The sequence below is a fragment of the Cyprinodon variegatus genome, unplaced genomic scaffold (assembly GCF_000732505.1).
Source record: "Cyprinodon variegatus isolate N-32 unplaced genomic scaffold, C_variegatus-1.0 Scaffold178, whole genome shotgun sequence".
NCBI lineage: Eukaryota > Metazoa > Chordata > Actinopteri > Cyprinodontiformes > Cyprinodontidae > Cyprinodon > Cyprinodon variegatus.
The window spans coordinates 381692-400857 of NW_015150631.1; the positions used below are offsets into that span (position 1 = coordinate 381692).

General features: G+C 36.1%; 3 protein-coding genes across 3 annotated transcripts in view; 1 reads left to right on the top strand and 2 right to left on the bottom strand.

The window, feature by feature from the left end:
• LOC107087256 (beta-1,3-galactosyl-O-glycosyl-glycoprotein beta-1,6-N-acetylglucosaminyltransferase-like) overlaps positions 1–4365 on the bottom strand; it is a 25110-nt gene extending 20745 nt beyond the window's left edge. The window contains exon 1 of the mRNA XM_015378730.1: positions 4236–4365. The gene's annotated coding sequence lies outside the window, so the exon portion shown is untranslated. The remainder of the gene's footprint in view (positions 1–4235) is intronic.
• rfk (riboflavin kinase) lies at positions 1193–7246 on the top strand. The gene is made up of 4 exons (XM_015378731.1): positions 1193–1716; positions 4299–4450; positions 5689–5791; positions 5907–7246. The coding sequence occupies exons 1-4, from the start codon at positions 1635–1637 to the stop codon at positions 6077–6079; spliced, it is 510 nt and encodes a 169-aa protein (XP_015234217.1). The 5' UTR covers positions 1193–1634; the 3' UTR covers positions 6080–7246.
• A 9187-nt stretch (positions 7247–16433) lies between these two features.
• The window catches only part of LOC107087280 (proprotein convertase subtilisin/kexin type 5-like), a 21632-nt gene continuing 18899 nt past the window's right edge, over positions 16434–19166 (bottom strand). Inside the window, exons 16-17 of the mRNA XM_015378775.1 lie at positions 17875–18079; positions 16434–17075 (exon numbers count right to left, since the gene is read on the bottom strand). Coding sequence (XP_015234261.1) covers positions 16666–17075; positions 17875–18079 — 615 coding nt within the window. The 3' untranslated portion in view covers positions 16434–16665. The remainder of the gene's footprint in view (positions 17076–17874; positions 18080–19166) is intronic.

Here is a 19166-nt window from a genome sequence, read left to right on the forward strand (position 1 = left end):
ATCTGTGATCGGATGCCCTCTGGTCTCAGTGCAGGAGGCGGGAACCAAAAGGATCCTTACTAAAATAACATCTCTGTTAGATAATGTCTCCCACACCATGGAAGAAGCTGTTGCAGAACTGGAGAGCTCCTTCAGTGACACACTGCTGCACCCTACATGCTGCAGGAAGCGTTATCACAGATCCTTCCTCCCAGCAGCTATAAAACAGTACAGTATTTTTATGTGTTTATTTTTTTTACTCCTCATTATTATGTTTTTTTTTTAACACTTTTAAGTGATCTACATTTGTTTCCTGTTGTAACAACAGAATTTCCTCACTCTATTCTATTCCATATATAGGTATATATACATATATTTACATATATATGTATACATATATATAAATGATTGCACCCTCGTCATCAGCCACCTCAGACTACAGTTTTAGATGGATTGACTGGCTTTAAGACAATGTGTCAATTTATTTTTTTAAGCTGTCAGATTAGATTCAATGTAAGACTCAAATTAAGATTATGAGTCCCATTAATTTTCGCAAAGTAAATGGGTAGTATTGGCAACCAGTCATGCTTTGGGGGGAAAATGCAGAGGCAACAACTCAACTGAAACATTTCAAACATTAATGAATGAATGAATAAGCAGAAGAAGAAATATTGTACTGGTTTTATTATAGTACAGTCTGAAAGGGAAATAGAACTAACTGCAGTATGCAAAGCTACTTTTATTACAGTCTATGTAATTATAAAATGTATTTCAGCACTGTTAATTATACTGCTTTGTAAGCATGATGTTGGTAAAGGCGTGTAAAACGGCCAAAACAAGGAGCTATTTTATCATATTTTTACTTATTAGCATGTGCATATTTGCTTGATTTAGCGATGTATACTGTAGTGAAGCTTGACAGAACTTTATTTACAATTACCTGTTAATTTTCACTCCACTAGGTGGCGCCACGGTGCAGCGATATAACCAATGTGGAAACCTAATAACTTTTATTAAAAATGGTTCAGAGACAGCCACTCATCTCTCCAATACACACGTATTTGAACCAGTTTCATCAGGTTCAGAAACGAAGAAAAAGAAGTCAGCGTCATATTTCAAACATAAATCCGTGTTTTTTAAACATTTTATTTCCCACAGCACCTAAAAGCACCATGAGACTTCTCCTGCGGTCCCTGTCACGGGGTCAGTGACATCATCTGCAACGCTTACGTGACGCAGAGATCTCAAACACATGTTAAATGTTACCGGCTTTTTTGAGCTTGATCTCCATCATCGCGCTACGAACAAATACTTTCATCCTCCGAGTTAGCGGATTGAAACCTGAACGCGGCGCCGCACCTTTCAGGATCCGATTGAGGCTGTTGGAGCTAGTTAGCGTCGTTAGCATAGCTGATTAACTGTCACCATTTCTGTTTAGTGACGGATCAACTCGAACCAGATTGATCGATATAGTTTGTTAGGATAAGCTAACCATACACACAAACTGGTACTTGGACTTCACAATCAGTAGAGACTAGTCATCAGTGTGTTAGCCTCTGGAAGCACTCTGGCTTTGGAACCAGGCTCACTTCCTTGTGCCGTGTTCGAGGTCATTCTGTAGCCCCGACTAAAGCAGCTGCTCTCGGGTATAAGCCATGAAGAGTCTGCCGTACTTCTGCCGAGGAGAGGTTATTCGAGGATTCGGAAGAGGAAGTAAAGAACTCGGAATTCCCACTGGTGAGACACGAAATTAACCCTAGTCCTTTCTGAGGTTGACAGTTAGCTAACCTGATACATGTAATTGTCTACGTAAATAACGTAAAGCGTGTGTTGCCATTTTTCTTTCTGATTTCCAATACAACGTGAAGGGTGCACATCCTAACGGAATAAATCAATGTATTTAGTAATTTATAAATAACACATGCAGCTTAGTAAATCGTTATTAGCAAAAAGCGGTACATATATATTTACGTTTTTTTTTTTTTTTTTTTTTTTTGTACGTAGAAACAAGTGTGTTGCGTAACTCTATTCGCTTAAAGTGCTGCTTTACTCTCTGTCCAAACACAGCAATTATGTTTCATGTAACCTAAAACGGTGAAAGACCCGGAACCAATGTTCGGCTAATTAAATAATTCAGCATGTTTTATAGCGTCATTTAGCTGTTGACAGTTTCCAGAAAAACATAGATAGGGTAATAATTAGACCACCTGTCCCCGATTTTACCGTTTATGAATGAAGGGGAAAAGGTTGCATATATACAGTTATTACGGTAGAAAGAGCGCGCGCTGTTAACGCATAAACGAGGAACAGAACGCACTAGTTTTAATTAGTTTAGTTCCTCGGAGCTCGAGGAAAGCATGTGTAATATTATTATTCAATTCATAGGAGCAAAACGTGCGAAAATTAACGCTTAATTTAATATGACATATTCAAAAAAGCTTCTGCCCAAATATTTTCTTTTTGTTATGGATTTTTGTAACAGGGATAACTAGGATCATATCATCTTTAAATTTACATCCTATCAAAAATAATAACAGCTTATTTAAAAAAAGAAAAAAAAAGCAGAGCTGTATCTGTGAATAGAAAAAAGGATTGTGAAAATATATCCCTGTTCACTATAACTTTATTAAAGGACAGATTTATTTTTATGCTGGCCCTGAGAGCTTATTTTTCATTCATCTATACAGGTAATGAGAAAACATGTATTTTTGTTGTGGCTGCTTCAAGCTGCTCATGAGAATGATCCAGATTTATAGATGTTTTAATTGTTGTAATTTAATCTGAATATAACAATCGAACATCACTTTTTTAATAGTGACACAGATTTAAATCCAGGCTGCTAGAGGCTACCCCATCCAGCTGTCCAGGATACAGTAGAAACAGCTGGAGGCCATTTCATTTTATAGTTATCATTATGTTGGGAAAAAATATATGTTTTTCAATTTGTGTGTATATATATATATATAAGTTTCATTAAAATTTTTTGTAATGAAAAAATTCCCACAGACTGTATTAATGCAAACTTTCCTGTCTCTGAACACAATGTTCTGTTGCTCACAAGGGAAGAAGACAGAGAACACTGAATGTCACTAATAAACACTATTGATTGATTAATATTATTTATCTTAAGAAATGGAACATTCCTGGATTTCACACTTGATTTATCATTATTATGATTTATTTAATGTTATATTTAAATATAAACAAATATGTAAAAATTGACGAAAACATCACCATCCCCGTTTCCTATTTTAATTTTCATAAAATATATTTATTTTTATCTATGAGCTGGAAATGTCCCCAGATTAGAGTGAAGAACTCTGGTCACCTTATAGATAATGCTCTTCATGATCATTGTATAAGTTTAACTTTTTTTCTTTTTCTAACAATAGTTATTTTTCTCCTCTGTGATACGTTTTAATTTTTTTCTTCATACCAGTTAGCTCTCTGTAGGACTGCCCTAGTCTCTGAAAACAGGAACAAATTAATCTTTACACATTAAAACATTTACAGGATTTAACATAAGTTCCCAAATATCGAACAATAATTATAGGATGCAGAGGCTTTAGCTTTGAACACAAAAGAAGTTGGAAACATCAAGTTGTATATTTCCCAAGGTATTTAAGGCTATTTTTGTTGTTGTTAAAGGCATATATTACTACATGATGTTCGGGATATTTGAGGGCTGTTTTCACAAAACCAATTTAGCAGATAAAGCAGGGATTTTACAGATATTCTGGTAAAGATAAGCGTCAGTTTAACCAAAGCGGTAACACGCAAGTTATTCAGGGCAGCCAGCTTCTCCAGATAAATCCTGGTGCCCTATTTACTCAGTTAACTTCACACCGATCAAACGTTGATGACTCTTGTCAGTGATTCAGTTTTCTCATTATTGCATACAGCCATAAAGTCAGGCTATAAAAGTTGGTTCAAAAACATGTAACCACTGAATGTTAAATTGCTTAGTAACAAAAATGAGCAGAAGAAGAGAGGCATGCCTTGACAGTTGCAATTTATTTTTCTTGAGCTCAGTTTTCACTTGTCTCATTTTCCATAATGTAGGAGAATATCTTTGTAAAGCACGCTTTTTATCACTGCTGGGTCACAATAGATCTAAAGCAAACCAAATAACACAGACTTGCAAACAGCATCTTTTCTAGATTAACTCTGGTTTTAATTAGAAATATACTTGTTCCCCTGCAGAAACGCCTAAATTCAACCTTTTTATAAGCCACATTGTTAATCTGCTTGCTTACCTCTGCCTTTTATTTTGTTTTTATTCCTCTTCCCTCCCTCTGTCCCTTCTCTCGTATCTCCAGCCAACTTCCCAGATTCGGTGGTGGACAATCTTCCAGCAGATATTAGCACAGGAATCTATTATGGCTGGGCTTGTGTCGGGAATGGCGATGTTTACAAAATGGTGATGAGCATCGGCTGGAACCCTTACTACAAAAATACAAAAAAATCCATGGTAGGAAGAACTTTGGTTGGCTTTTATCCAAGACGTTAAGATCATAAAGAAACCACCCTCACTTTAAAACCGTTTTGCAGTTGCTAGATGGAATGTGGTATTTCTTCTTTTTTAAACTGATGGCGTTCCAGTGGTCATTAGACATATCTCCATCCATAGTTGTATAACTCACTTCTCCGTTCCATTCCATTTAGAACAGTATTTCTCAGAGTAAACCAAATGGAAAAAAAAAAAAAAAAAAAAAATATATATATACATATATATATATATATATATATATATATATATTTATATGTGTGTGTGTGTGTGTGTATATATGTTGCCTTTAAAAACTGTTTTAATTAGAAAACAGCTTTTTAAGTTTAGCTTTATTCTGCATCAAAACAAAGATAATAATAAATATTGATACATGAAAAACTTAGGCTAGAGGACAGTTAGTAAAGTTTATTTTCTTTATTTATTTATTTTTCTGGGAGAGATTAAGCGACTAATAAAAATGTCTAGGTTTTATTTATTTTCACAGAAGCATTCAGCAGGACTGATGCATTACAAAATAAATGTTCCTTAAAAAGATGGAGGAGTAGGTGCAAAGCTGACTGTAACAATGGGGATAAAGGCCTACTGTAGATCTCATCGGTTACATGGATAAAAAATATATCAGAAAAGCATGCAGGGAAGAGGTCATTGTGCACTTAAGGTGGTGTCAAATATTTTACGGTGGCCAAAATCATGAAAAGCTACCCATAAGTACTGAAGATTCTGTGGTTTGTCTTTGTAATTTGAGATAATCCTCATGTTAGGAGGGTTTTCCTTCATAAGGCTGACAAAGTGCACCAAGGAGAGGGACTAGGTTTCTGTTTGTACGATGGGTTTCCCAAGAACCTTCTTGCTAAGATTTTTATGCTTGTTTAATGGGCAACCAAAAAACTGCTAAGATCAGTTTTGCATTAAAATATCAATGAGGGGATAAGAAACTAAAAACGGGACAAGAAAAGAAACTAAAAACTTGGGTATGCACATTCTTGTTTATTTAGATGCCTTTTTCTTTTTTATTACATTGAAAAGAATAGGCTTTATTGCCAAGTAGTGTTTTTTTTTTGGCCTCTAGTTTGTTATTCCCACTAACCACACAGAGAAGGCATTGCAGTCTCAGAGAGCACTTCCCTAAACAGCTTTACACAATGAAGTAGTTCCATAGATTTTGTCACCAAAATGTTTTATATTTTTTTGGATTCTAGGAGACGCACATCATTCATAAGTTTAAAGAAGACTTCTATGGAGAGATGCTGAGTGTGGTTATGGTGGGCTACATCCGCTCAGAGAAGAGCTATCCCTCACTTGGTACGCTTATCTGACTCAGAGGTTTTCTTTAGACATTTTTACTCTAGTTATGTAGAAGAATCCAAATAATTCAACTCCCTTTTTTCTTCTGCTGCCTTTTCACCGGTGCCATCAGAGGACCTAATTGCAGCCATCAACAGTGACATTGAGCAGGCCAAGGTTATGCTGGATCTCCCAGAGAACAGCAAACTGAAAGAGGACAACTTCTTCACCAGCACCTCCAACTCGTCTCCGGTCTCTCCATCATCAGCCGCATCCACGTCTCAGAGCATCATCAACGGTCACTGACAGCTGGCAGAGATGGCAGCGCTTTGTGCTCTGAGCCAATGAGCACACTTCTTTTGTTTTTTTTGTGTTCAGATTTCTAGCCTTAATATAAAATCTGTCAGCTGACATGAACAGTTAACTTCTGTCTTTTTTTTCTCTTTTGTTTTTATATTTGGTTGTGTTAGGGCTGTTTACTGGCCTCTGTGCTTTAACTGGACACAGCCTGTTAGACTATATTCACAGCACATTATCTGGATCTTCTGTACATTTTCAAACATTTAAAGGAGAGGTCAGAGAAAAATCACTCTTCGAAGAAAACCGTTTTCCAAATGTGAGCTAACGTCACGTACCCAAGTCAACATCACTGCATTAGTATTCATAAAATGAGACATTGTTAGATAATATTGCTACTATAACTTGATTATCTTTATCAAAACTAAGTGATAAACTTGAGTAACCTTAAAGTTGTTTAAGTTCCTGCTGCTTATTCCTTAATCCGTCTGCAGTAGTCTGTCAGAGGTTGGATTATTGCTGCGCTATCTGACTTAAATCCTACATTTGATCAGATGTGGTTTTAAAAGCAGAACAGTTACTTATTTATACAAGAGTACTACAGCCAACTACAGTGTAATTTGGGTAATAAACTCCATAATAAAAATGTGTTTTATCAGTAATTCTAAGAAATTTTAGCTAATTTCCTTGAAAGGTTTGAATGTCTTGAACTTTGACACAAAGGTTTCGGTCCTATCAGCCAAGCTGATTAAATCAGATGATATGAAAAACACTAAGCTTGAATGACCAAGCACTTTTTTCTACTTCTTATAGTAAAACCTGATTAGAAGAGAGTGAGGAAAATAAACCTCAATGTATCTATCTTGTGTGTATATACAGAAAAAAGCCTTTGAAGTTTATGAACATATATTTTTTTTTACATTATTGTATGCAAAAGTTTAAGACAGATGAGCTATTGCCCAATTAGAATTATTCCAGTTTTATTCTGGTATTTTCACTGATGAACTTAAAACCCCTGAAGGAGGAATTGCTTTTCTTCTGTTTATTTTAAATCTGAGATTACAGGAAACTGAGGATAAAGTGATTTTGTATTCTCTGTGAAGCCTGTTGTGATTGTTAAAAGCTTCCATCTGTAATGTTTAAATCTAATTATTTTATCTATTAAAACATTTAAGATCCCTGATAATGTGTTTAAGTGTGTTTTTTAAATGCTGTTTAAAATCTCAAACAACCTTTCTTGCTTTCGCCTTTTTATTATACTTCGGTGTAAATCACTGTCGTGATTTAACCAAAGCTTTCAAATGTGTTGCTTTGTGGCATTTAAACCCAACCGTTGAGAAAGAAATTACTAAATTAACCCGTTTTTGTTTGCCTCAAAGCTAGCGCTCTAGCCTCACCTCTTGCAGCAAATTTCTTGAAGCTAGTAAAATTAGCCTGATGGGTTGAATCCTTTGTTTGTCCTGTTTTACATCATGCCGAGAACATATGCAAATGTTTTTTTTCTTAGTTTTTCATGAGTTTATTAGCCTTTTGGTGTCTGACCCCAAATAAGGAAAGATCCTTCAGATTGCTAATAGTTAATGGATGAGAACCTGCTGGTGACATTGGTAACTATAGATCATGGCTCTCTTTTCAGTGTTTTTTTAAGGAAGCGCTGTTACCTATCAGCAGAATATGGTTTCTTATAGCCTTGTTCAACTGTGTGGGAAAATTCTCCTCCTCCTTGAGTTACAATCTTTGAGTTATCACCCAGTTTTAGCCAAAGCAAATAACAGGGAGGCAAAGGTTTAAGTGAGAGAATACTTTAACAGATTTGAACTAATCCGACATCATACTGCATTGCGGAGGGAATTTTCTTCAGGTTTTCTCAGAGCATAACGTGCCTACTGTGACATCTTTAAACTGTCTATGGTTTGAATTTCATGGAAACTTTTTGCACACTGGGCGGCAGGTATTTTCCTGAGGGCACTTCTACGTGACAGCAGTAAGCGGTGAACCTCAACTGTAAATCTCACGCAATCACAGGTGGCTTCACTGGAAAGCTAGTAAAGTGGAAAAACCAGACCATCTCTGCTGTATGTCTACCCACCCTTCCTTCTCTAATGGTTTCTGTCATCACTGAGATAAAAAAAAACAGTAAATGCCAAATAAGTTCTGGGCTCTACTTAAAAGATCCAATGAAACCAAGGCTATATAATCCTGGAAGCATCCTATATTTAAAAAGTTCATATTCAGTTTCAGACCAAAATGAGGATTAGTTGGATTCGTTTGAAACTAAATCTAATCGGCATTTATAATAATCTGACTTTAACATCACCTAATCCAACAAGATTATGGGAAATTTGATACTCATAGATAGATATCAGCAGAAAAGGTTTAACTATGAGCATGAAAGATTAACTTGAAGTTTGCATTAGGTTAATTTGATTAGTCAGAGTCTGACCTTTATTAAAAATTTAGTACAGAAGCGTTGAAAATAGTTAAGGGTTCTTTGTGATCTTTTTAAACGTGGAATAATAAGCATGCAAATGTCAAGGCTGCAAGGAGAACTCTCCTGAGAAGATACAGTGTCATGATTGAATCTTAAAAACATCACATGAAAGAAGCAGAACATTAAACAATGTTGAATTTTTAAGATTTGCTTATTGCAATCACCCTTCTGTTGATTCTGACTAAAAGAGTGCAGCTGCCCTTTGATCAGTGGGGCCACTAAAAGGGTGATAGCCAAATACTGTAAAATCCCTTGACACTCATGAGCTATGCCAATCCTTTTGGATTCTTAGCTAAATCAAAAAGAAGAAATACACACTTCACTTCTTGCTGTTTAGATAAAGCTATTCCCATTTACTGAAAACCAACAGCAGTCCATGCAACTGGTCTAGCCACTGACTGTAATGTGACACGTAAGTATGTTTAATGTCTCTCTAGCTGCAACACAAAGGTTGCACAATTGGATTTTTTCGAACGTTACCCCAAGGTTTTAGGGACTGTGCAAATAGTGGATCTAGAAGTACAATATGAAATAAAACAGGTTGAGGAGATAAACGATTTTTGAAGAAAATTACAATTTTATTCTTAGTTATCAAATAGAAATATATTATCCTGCTTCAACCATAAATAGTGCAGTCTACCTGCAGACCAATTTCAATGAAAATCAAAAAAAAAATCCCACAATGGACTGGCGACCTGTCCAGGGTGTACCCCGCCTTTCGCCCATTGACCGCTGGAGATAGGCACCAGCAACCCTCGCGACCCCAATTGGGACAAGCGTGTCAGATAATGGATGGATGGATGGATGGATGGATGGATGGATGGATGGATGGATGGATGGATGGAGAAAAAATCATGATTTATAACGTGTTTTTAAAACAGTTTAAGGAAAAGAAGAATATTTGCAAACCAATTTAAACTGCACAAAATGAACCAATTTCAAATCAGATAGTTATTTATGAATAATCTTTGTAGTGACTATTTGTACAAAACTCAGATTCAAAACTCAAAAAACCAAAGACTTAAAGGTGATCAAAGAGTTTAACTTTAATAGTCACCTGATGCACCATGGATTCTGGTTATGTCCAAAAAGATCTAAAAAGGGTCAAAATCCAGTTCCTTGCTTGTTTTATAAAATTAAATACAAATATTTAGCAATTCCTTTGCTTAAAATAAAAATAGAATAAGTAAAAATATATTTAGCAAGATCTTTGCTTTATTTATATGCACACCCACCGACAGGGAGGGAAAAGTCGGTAAAGTGGTAAAAGCAGACCATTTCTGCTGTATGTCTTCCCACCAGAGGCGGATCTAGGGGGTGGCTACTTGGGCTTCAGCCCCTGATGTTTCCCCAAAAGCCCCGGATCTTCGCTTTTGAACTGATCTGAGTAAAATGTGAAGTACTGGAATTCCCCAGATAGTGGCAGCATGTGCAGGAAAGCAGCCTGTAGCATTACCACGCAGAGGAAGAAGTGTTTCCCTCTCGTCGTTGCCAGCTTCAGGAGTCGAGCATCTCCGCGCAGCAAATTTAAACAGGGATAGGCCAGTGGCGGATATCAATGGATATCAGAAGCTTTTTTAAAAAGCAGACAGCTGGACCACCAGCACCACCACCAGTTGTTGCTAAACAGACTGATGTCCCAGGTATGTGAAGCTTTGACTGAATCAGAGCCTTTTTTTCTCCCGGTCTGCTGTGAAATTCTGTTCCCCTATGTTCCCCTAAATCTGTCCTCTCTGTATTGGGTGTGCGCATTGGAGCCAGATAGGCGCATCTGGCGGATCTGCGCTTCTGATCCATTTCTTGGTAAAAATAACTCACAAAGATGTAAAGGTTGTAGCATCAAGTTTAAGCGACAGCTGTTGTTTAAAAAAAATTGTAAAATAAATAAGTAGACGAGGTCTTCTTACGCTGTTTTGATTTTAAAGGGCAATGTGAAATATGAGAGATTACTGGATTAAGGGAATTTTTAGTATATGACATGATATCACACATAACAATTTTTGGGAATTTGGAAACAGTTGCTCTTTATTTATGGGGGGTGTTAATTCACCTGCAAGTCTTTAACTGTGTTTATTCCTCTCTTCATCAACAACAAACTCTGTGGATTTGGAATACATTTGATCATTTTTTGCCAGAGTTATGAGAGGGAAATTAAATATTTTAGCCACCTGATATAATCCATTTCCCCATGGGAAAAAAAGAAACAAATCCTCCATTATTTTTCATATATTATGTTTGAAACATTTATTTTATATTTTGAAATCCAAAATAGTTCAAATAAATCTCACTGTTGGTTTGATGATCTTTATGAAATGTATTTTAATTCTTAATTTAAAATGTCTGGAGGAAAACATAGTCCAGTGGTTTTAGTTTGAACTTTTTTTGTAAATTGTTAGATAAATATTTAAACAGAAAATACATTTGATAAAGATCATAAAAGGGGGAACAGATTATTTCAGTCAGCTAATTAATTTTGGCAAATAATGCACACATGTCAACAAATCCACATGATTTGCTGTTGGTGAAGAGAGGAATAAGCACAGTTAAGGAACTGTGTGCTGTTTAATGTTTTAGCTGATTTTCCCATTTCATTTCATTGTATTTATTATATTTTTTTTATTGTTCTCTTATACGGTATTATTTTATGATTTTGTTTATTTTATTATGTATTTTATATGTGCAACACTTGGTCAACATGTTTGTGTTTTAAATGTGCTATATAAATAAAGTTTATTGGGTTGGATGAGACGGTTCTCAACGCCTCTCTGCTTGCGTAAATTGAAGTACACACAAATTTTGGTTTTGTGTGCGAGGCGGCAAAAAAAAAAGACGAAAAAAAGGAGTCAACATCTGCACCCTCAGGGCTAAGCCCCTGATCTCCTACAATCCTAGATCCGCCCCTTCTTCCCACCCTTTCCTTCTCTATAAATGGCAAATAAACTGCCAGCAGATTCAGAGGGCAGAGAATTCCTATTCTACCTCCCACAATGGAAGGGAATAAATTGGGACTGGCTGATATACAGCAGGTCAAAAAAGGCCATATTTTGGGCCATAATCTGGTTTTTCCGAACGTTACCCCAAGGTTTTAGGGACTGTGCAGACAATGGATCTAGGAGAACAATATGAAATAAAACATTTTGAGGAGATAAATAATTTTTGAAGACAATTACAATTTGATTCTTAGTTATCAAATAGAAATATATTATCCTGCTTCAACCATAAATAGTGCAGTCTACCTGCAAGAAAAAAATCATGATGATTTATAACATGTTTTTAAAATAGACATTTATAGACAGATATAGCTGCATCTTCTGTACATTTTCAACCACTTAGAAAAGAGGTCAGATAAAAATCACTCTTCTAAGAAAAACGTTTTCCAATCGTGAGCTAACGTCACGTACCTAAGTCACCATCACTGCATTAGTATCCATAAAATGAGACATTGTTAGATAATTGTAAGAGCATATAGTAATTATGTTTATCTCTACAATATATATCTGATTAGAATTTAGTTATTGAAATATACTGTTTATTTTATTAAGCATTTTGTTGTATTTTGTGGTTATATCACTTAATAAGGCTCCTTTTAATCTCCTGTGTTTAGTTAAGGTCACATGCACAGTTTTTCTTTAGTGGTGCGCATGGCAGCGCTTTAGAAGTTTACTACTGTGACATCTGACACTGACAACATCTTTAAATTGTCTGTGTTTGAATATTTTAGAAACCAAAATGCAAATTGTACACTCAGGGCTGCAGGTATTTTCCTAAGGGCACTTCAACGTGACAGCTGTAAGCAGGAAACCTGTCAGATTGCAAAATAACACGGAATCACAGGTGGCTTCACTGTAAAGTCGGTAAAGTGGTAAAAGCAGACCATTTCTGCTGTATGTCTTCCCACCCTTTCCTTCTCTATAGATGGCAAATGAACTGCCAGCAGATTCAGAGGGCAGAGAATTCCTATTCTACCTCCCACGATGGAAGGGAAAAAATAGTTAGGGACTGGCTGATATACAGCAGGTCAAAAAAGGCCATATTCTGCTGTGCTTGCTGTGAAGTCGAGACAAGATCAACTAGTGCACTAAATTCAATACATGGGATGAAAATATCCAACATAAAATACAAAAAGTTTTATGAAAGTTTTAGAAGGCATGAAAGGAACTGTGCAATTCAATTCATTCAATTCATAGTGCACTTTTGTGGACAATAACTGTTAGTGTAGGATGATAATGACTAAGGCCATGACAGTGATCCTGGCTCTACTTTCTAAATCCCCAGCTGGCCCCATGACAATGTTCACACTAAGACACTGCATTGATAAATGAATAATCTATAAAGTTATATTGTTTACAGGGTTTTTCCACCCTCATCCTCGAGACACAATGGCCTGCATGTCTTACATGTTTCCCAGCATCAGCAAACCTGATTTCAGCTGATGGTTGATTAGCTGGCTCTCATACAAAAACTGCAACTGCCTGAATCTGGGTTGATGAATCAAAGAAATGTTTGAAACATGAGGGTATTAGAGAGTTAAATGACAATGCATTAGTTAATGATGCAGGGGGAAAGAGTTAGACCTGTTGTCTGCAACCTGAAGGGATTTTTCCAGATATTTGATCAATAATGATGCAAAACAAGTGATAATTTACCAAAATACTTATCAAAGTCAAAAGTCAAAAAGCCTTTATTGTCATTATATTCTGCGACAGATACAATGAGATTTGGGAATGGAGAGCCGTAAGCCGCTGCGTCCGTGCGCGCCGCCATCAGCTAAATGCATCAGATTTGCAAAACAAAATGGTTTTGATTCTGCTCAGGGCAATGGACTATTTCTCTGACATCCAAAGTGAAAATGACACTCACCTTCACACAGACACAAAAACGCAGCTCAGACATGCATAACATGGTCACATATAAATATATTACATTTATAACTTACAAATAAACACCCATGCTGAAAATCAAATTGACCGCCGACAATTTTAAAGATGCTCTGGCACAAGCTGCACTTTATTTAAACAATACATGCTGCTTTTCTATTTACATATTTTTCTTTCACGGATGTAAATATTTTCCATAAGCTCTTTCAAATTTTTCTTTAAAGGAGGAAGAGTGTTTAAGATTTTAAAGTTTGTTTGCTAAGCTTTTACTGTGCACCTGTGCATTTGTGCTGCTATAAGCTGTGCACAGATAATGTTGTTTATAAAGCTTTTTGATTTTTTTTTTTTTATAAATGCAGAATAAAAACAACCAAAATGTCAAACTGACAATTATTGGCACCTTAACTCTATTTTGCATTATTTTTAGTATTTAAAACTCAAGCTCCAATTTACACGGATTTTTCTTTGGAACAGCTGATTTAGATTCTCTTTTATTAACTTAATAGTTCAAACTGTACAAAGAAAGGTGCTTGAACCAAGAAACTGTTTTTACTCAGTTACTAAAATATTTGTTGGTTGTTACCTTGGATTAGAACATCTCTGCTCATACAGACACAACACAGGCTGGTTTATGATTAAATTCCCACCATTAAGTTTAAAAACTGCTTTGCTCTATTGGGAGTATGACTGCTGAAGCAGAACATTTAAAAAAAAAAAAGATCCTTGCAGAAAGCACTAGCAACACCTGTTTGGCAGGAAGATAAAATGTCTTTCAATTTAATTCATCAATGTTCTTCCGCATACCCATCGGGTCATGGTGGGGCTGCTGGCTATATCCAGAAGTCTGTGGGTGTACCCAGAGAGAACCCACACATGAAAAGGGAGAACATGCAAACTCCATGCATTCAGATCCTAAGCCAGGAATTTAACCCAGGACTTCAAGGCACTAGTGTTATAAACTAGTGCAACTCGGATTCAGTTTAATTCTCCCTGTCCTCATCACTCGTCGGCTCCTGTTTGTTTTCATCAGTATCCTCGTTTTGTTCTTCAGAAAAGAGGCGATCCAGTGGGCTGGCTTGCTTCTCTGGTCCATCCATGCTCATTTTAAATAAACTGTCTTTATAAATTCTTCGTCTCTTAAATTAAGTCAAAAATATGTAAAATTCCTATATTATAAATGTATATTCACTTCATGCAGCTCTCTTATTATATTTTTATCCCTTGCCCTGTTTTTTTATTTCATGCTTTTCTGGGCCCCCATGAAAACACGCTGCCCGCCTCCTGGCCCCCTGGTACATTTGGTTTAGATCTGCCACTGTTCCTCCCCTTCACTAGACCTGGATATACTTAAGTATATTCTGCTGTAAAATTAGTCCTATATTTTAGTTTTTTACTCGAGGATTGAACCTCTGCCGTTTCACAGGATGCACAGCTTTGAGTGGTAACTAGGCGACTGTCTGAGAGTAAATCGAAACTTATCGGACTAATCCAACCAGCTCTCTGACAACCAGTTGCCTGGAGCACTCACTGAACAGAGCATCGCTTTGGACAGATACGCTGCACAAGTTTCACAAGCATCTTGGGGCCCTAAGCAACCACCTAGTATTGCCTAAAGATAACTTCACCGCTTATTTAGTCTTATCAAACATTTTGATTGGATGCAGTAAAGAGGAAGAAGATTACATGACTTCCACACATAAAAATTGTTGTAATGATAAAGAAAAAAAAACAGTATGTAATATATAGAAATTATATAGTTTTGTTATTGCCACATTGCCAGACAGGACACTGTAAAAAAAAAAAAAAAAAAAAAAATTATATAGTTTTTATTCAAAATCCAGGTAATTAATTTTTATAAAGCTGAAAGCAAAGGTCGTATTTGTAAAAAAAAATTATAAACAAAATCTGGAAGAGAATACAGAAACATTTCTGCTGCCTTTACGATTTCAAGTCCACTGATCACCATCAATGGAGGAAGCTTGGAACCACCAGCATTCATCCAATAGCTAGGTAAACTGAACCAAAGACTTGGCTACTTTTAGGGGGAAAGACTGCAGGCATCCAGTCAAAGATGAGGCTTTACTTGTCCCTTTTTTCTTTAATAAGGTTCTGTTCATGATTACAGTTCCTTTGTGCATTTTGTTTAAATATCGCAAAAATGAGAAAATATACTAATTAGGACATGAATTATAAACCTGCACAATGTACTTATGAATATTCTACCATCTCTGCATAAACTTACAGTGAACTTTAACATAGTTTCCATGTTAACATGCAATATCTTACAGTGAAATAACTAATTGCAACCAAGATCAGTTATTAATTTTAAGCTAGATTAATAGATTAATTCAAGAGTATCAACTCTTAAAAGTTATCTAATTACAGTTAGCTGCACACACCCACAAGGCTTAGGTTAGACAAATTAAAATTACTGATAAGTCCAGGTTTGCTCTTTCGCAATCTTTTGCCCTCCTTCACCATTCTGTGCTTCTGCTCTTGTAAGTCCCAGAATACTGCAGTTTTGATTGGTAGATATTAATTATGATTGGCAGGTGAGTTGCAAATGCTAGATCAGCCTCTGATGCTGAAGATAACCAATAACACCACAGCCACCCTGTCAGAGCTGCAAAAATTGCACAATAGAAAACTTTCGAAACTAGACCCAAGGTCGGAACTCTATGTCAGCAAGAAATTGGAAGTACAATGATGGCATGGAACATGTTAAAAAGATCAATGATTTTTGAAAGACCAAAATTACAGTTTTAGTCATAATTATTTAATAAACTAGAAACTGAAGTATATGTTACTTCAACCATAAAATAATAAAAGGCTCAGTCTTCCTGCAGACCAAAAAAAAAAAAAAGACAAAAATCAGGCTTTAGAATACTTATGTATTGTTTTAAGCAGTTTTTAAACAAGAAACATATTTGCAAACATATTAAAACTGCACAAAAAACACTATTACTGTCCAAAGAAACAATCATTAAGTCACGTTATTAATTAGATTGTTAAAGTTGAAGTACTTGATGAGCTGTTATGAAGGCTTGTTATGGATTCTAAAATAAACATAATATTTAGCAATGTATTTACCCCATCGTTAAATAACACACAATATTTTTCTATTTGTGACTTATAACGTGTTTATAGCTTTACCAAGCTGTTAATTTTTCATAAAGACCTGCCCGATATATAACTTCTTTGCACATTTCATATTTACTGTCTTTGCCTTATTTATATGAGTAGCTCTCATCATCATATTCCAGCTCGACATCATCTTCATCCAGAAGGCCGTACTTAAATTTCCGATACACTGTTCCATCTTTAGTCATGTAAACAATGTCCTCATCGTCGTACTCCTCATCATTGTTCTCATGCTCAGTGATTCTGTCACTGTAGTCCCCAAAGGAAGAGGCAGTGGGCTGCTGTGGACAGTCATCGTTAGTTTCTAGTTTCTGATACCCCCCAGCTGTGGTTTTGGGCTTGACAGTGGGCCACTTGGAGCAGGCGGTGAGGAGAAGGAAGATCCCTAAACCCAGAACAAGGATGATCATGACGAAGGCTATGACAGTGATCTTGGCACCGCTCTCTAAATCCTCAACTGACCCCATGACGAAGTTGACACCAAGGATGCACTGGACTGAAAAAGAAGAAGTATATTTATAAGGTTACATTAGGGCAGTGTTTCTCCATCAGGATCCACAAAGCACACTATTGTGGATATTTTAAATGTTTACCATCATTAGCACACATGATTTAAATTGAAGACTGGATTTTACAAAAACAGAAAAACATCAACTGTCTAAATCTTGGTCAATATTCCAAAACGTAGCCATCTAGATAATGCATGAATGGAAATGTCATATACGGTACTTGTAGAGCTACATGTAATAATGTACATAAGCTATATTTCTCCCAGATTTTAGTAAAGTTTACAAGGGTGGATTGTAAAAGTTGCTGAGCCCAAGGCTTAGACGAAAAAAAGTTAATTGACCTGAAAAAAGAAAAAGCCTAAATCTTGAAACATTTACTAATATTTTCTCTTGAAAGTTTATGCATCATTTAAATGGATTATTTTCTTGAAACAGCCCATTTAAACTCCTATAATCTCAAAAAGTACAAAGAAAAGTACTCAAACTAAGAAGTTTCAGTTACTGATATCCTTGTCAGTTGTTAACTTGAATCAGCACCTCCCTGTATGACTGCTAAAGGAGAAAAATAAAAATAAAAGATTCTTGCAGAAACCACCAGAAACACCAGTTTGGCAAGAAGATCAAATATTTGTGATGTCTTACAACATTTTTGGGGGATGCAGTAAAGAAGAAGGTAATTGCAAAAGCGTTTAAAATAAATAAATGATTTCCAAAGATTAAATTAACTTCAAGATTAAAGAAAAAGAATTGCAGTATCATAGGCATGCAGTACTGTGTTTTGTTTACTTCGCGATGCCTCGCAGTCACAGCACTCTCTGTGTAGCGGTGTATCATCACGTGGTGTCTTATTTCCACAGCAGCTCAAGCAGCGGCCATCATCTGAGAGAATCTTGCTGGCGGGGCACAGGGTGCACTGCCACATGCTGGGGCCCCAGCAGCCCTCACATGATGGGTTACATTTTCTGCAGTCTGGGTCACTATGCTTTGGAACCTGAAGGAATAAAAGTCACTCCATTTATATACTTTTTTTTTAAATTCCATTTTTGTCAGTGGAGAAATATGTAGTTTTGAGTCTTCTTTTTTCAGGTCCCTTAAATGTTGTCTCTGGACTATGGCTGCCTTTTCTCTATAGGCAAAAAAATAAAAAATAAAAGCTATAGGCAGGGGTAACTAATACTGCACATCACCCTGAAAACATCAACACAAAGTTAAAAGTTGGAGGCAGAAAAATGGTGTGTCTATGCTTGACTAATAATGACTAAACTGGTCACAGTTAAAAGGAAGATAGATGGAGGTAGTTAAATAAAAACAAAAGCTATTTAGAGGTGGAAAAAGACTTTAGACTCTTTTCTTGCAAGTAGTTAACTCACTAGCTACACGGGAATGTTTTAAATTAAAATATATTTACATATTAGAATGGTCCAGTCCCACCATTTGGCACGATATAAAAAGATCATCTTGCAGATGATGTTAATATTTTTGTCTCTAGCTGTGCTTTAATAGAGCCCTCCTTACATCTATACTAGGGGTCACCAACATGGTGCCTGCGTTTACCAATGGGCCCTCAGGGGCCCTCTTCTGAAAGCAGCACAGCTCACCAGTAGGCTAAGATTGAAATCTTTATTTTTTTTTCTGGTAAGGGAGGGAAGGAGGGAGGGATCAGTGTTCAGCTTAACTTCAAACATAATAAACATATTTTCATTGCTTCTTTGAACTCCTGATTTTATTATTTTATTATTATATTGTGTAGGGGGAAAAAAGTATTCAACTATTCACCCTAGTTAAATAAACGTAGGTCGATGAATTTCACTCAATCTGCACTTTATTTTCATATCTTTGCAAAGAGAGAACAGTTCATCATATGGCCCTTATGGCACAGTAATCTGCCCTGTTCTGATCTAGACAGAGTTTTTCTCCCTTACTTATAGTGAGAAAAGGCTGTGAAGGTTGTGGCAGAGTCAAAACAAATTTCAAACAGCAGAAATTTTTGAGAAAGCAGCTGTTATGAAGAACATATTTGAGTAGCAAGGATACCCATCCTCCTGGATTAATGAAGTCAATGAATCAGCACTAAAAGA

Coding starts and splice junctions, on each gene's coding strand:
- rfk (XM_015378731.1), top strand. CDS start 1,635: ATGAAGAGTCTGCCGTACTTCTGCCGAGGAGAGGTTATTCGAGGATTC. Junction 1,717..4,298: donor AGAACTCGGAATTCCCACTG/GTGAGACACGAA, acceptor TCGTATCTCCAG/CCAACTTCCCAGATTCGGTG. Junction 5,792..5,906: donor GAAGAGCTATCCCTCACTTG/GTACGCTTATCT, acceptor CGGTGCCATCAG/AGGACCTAATTGCAGCCATC.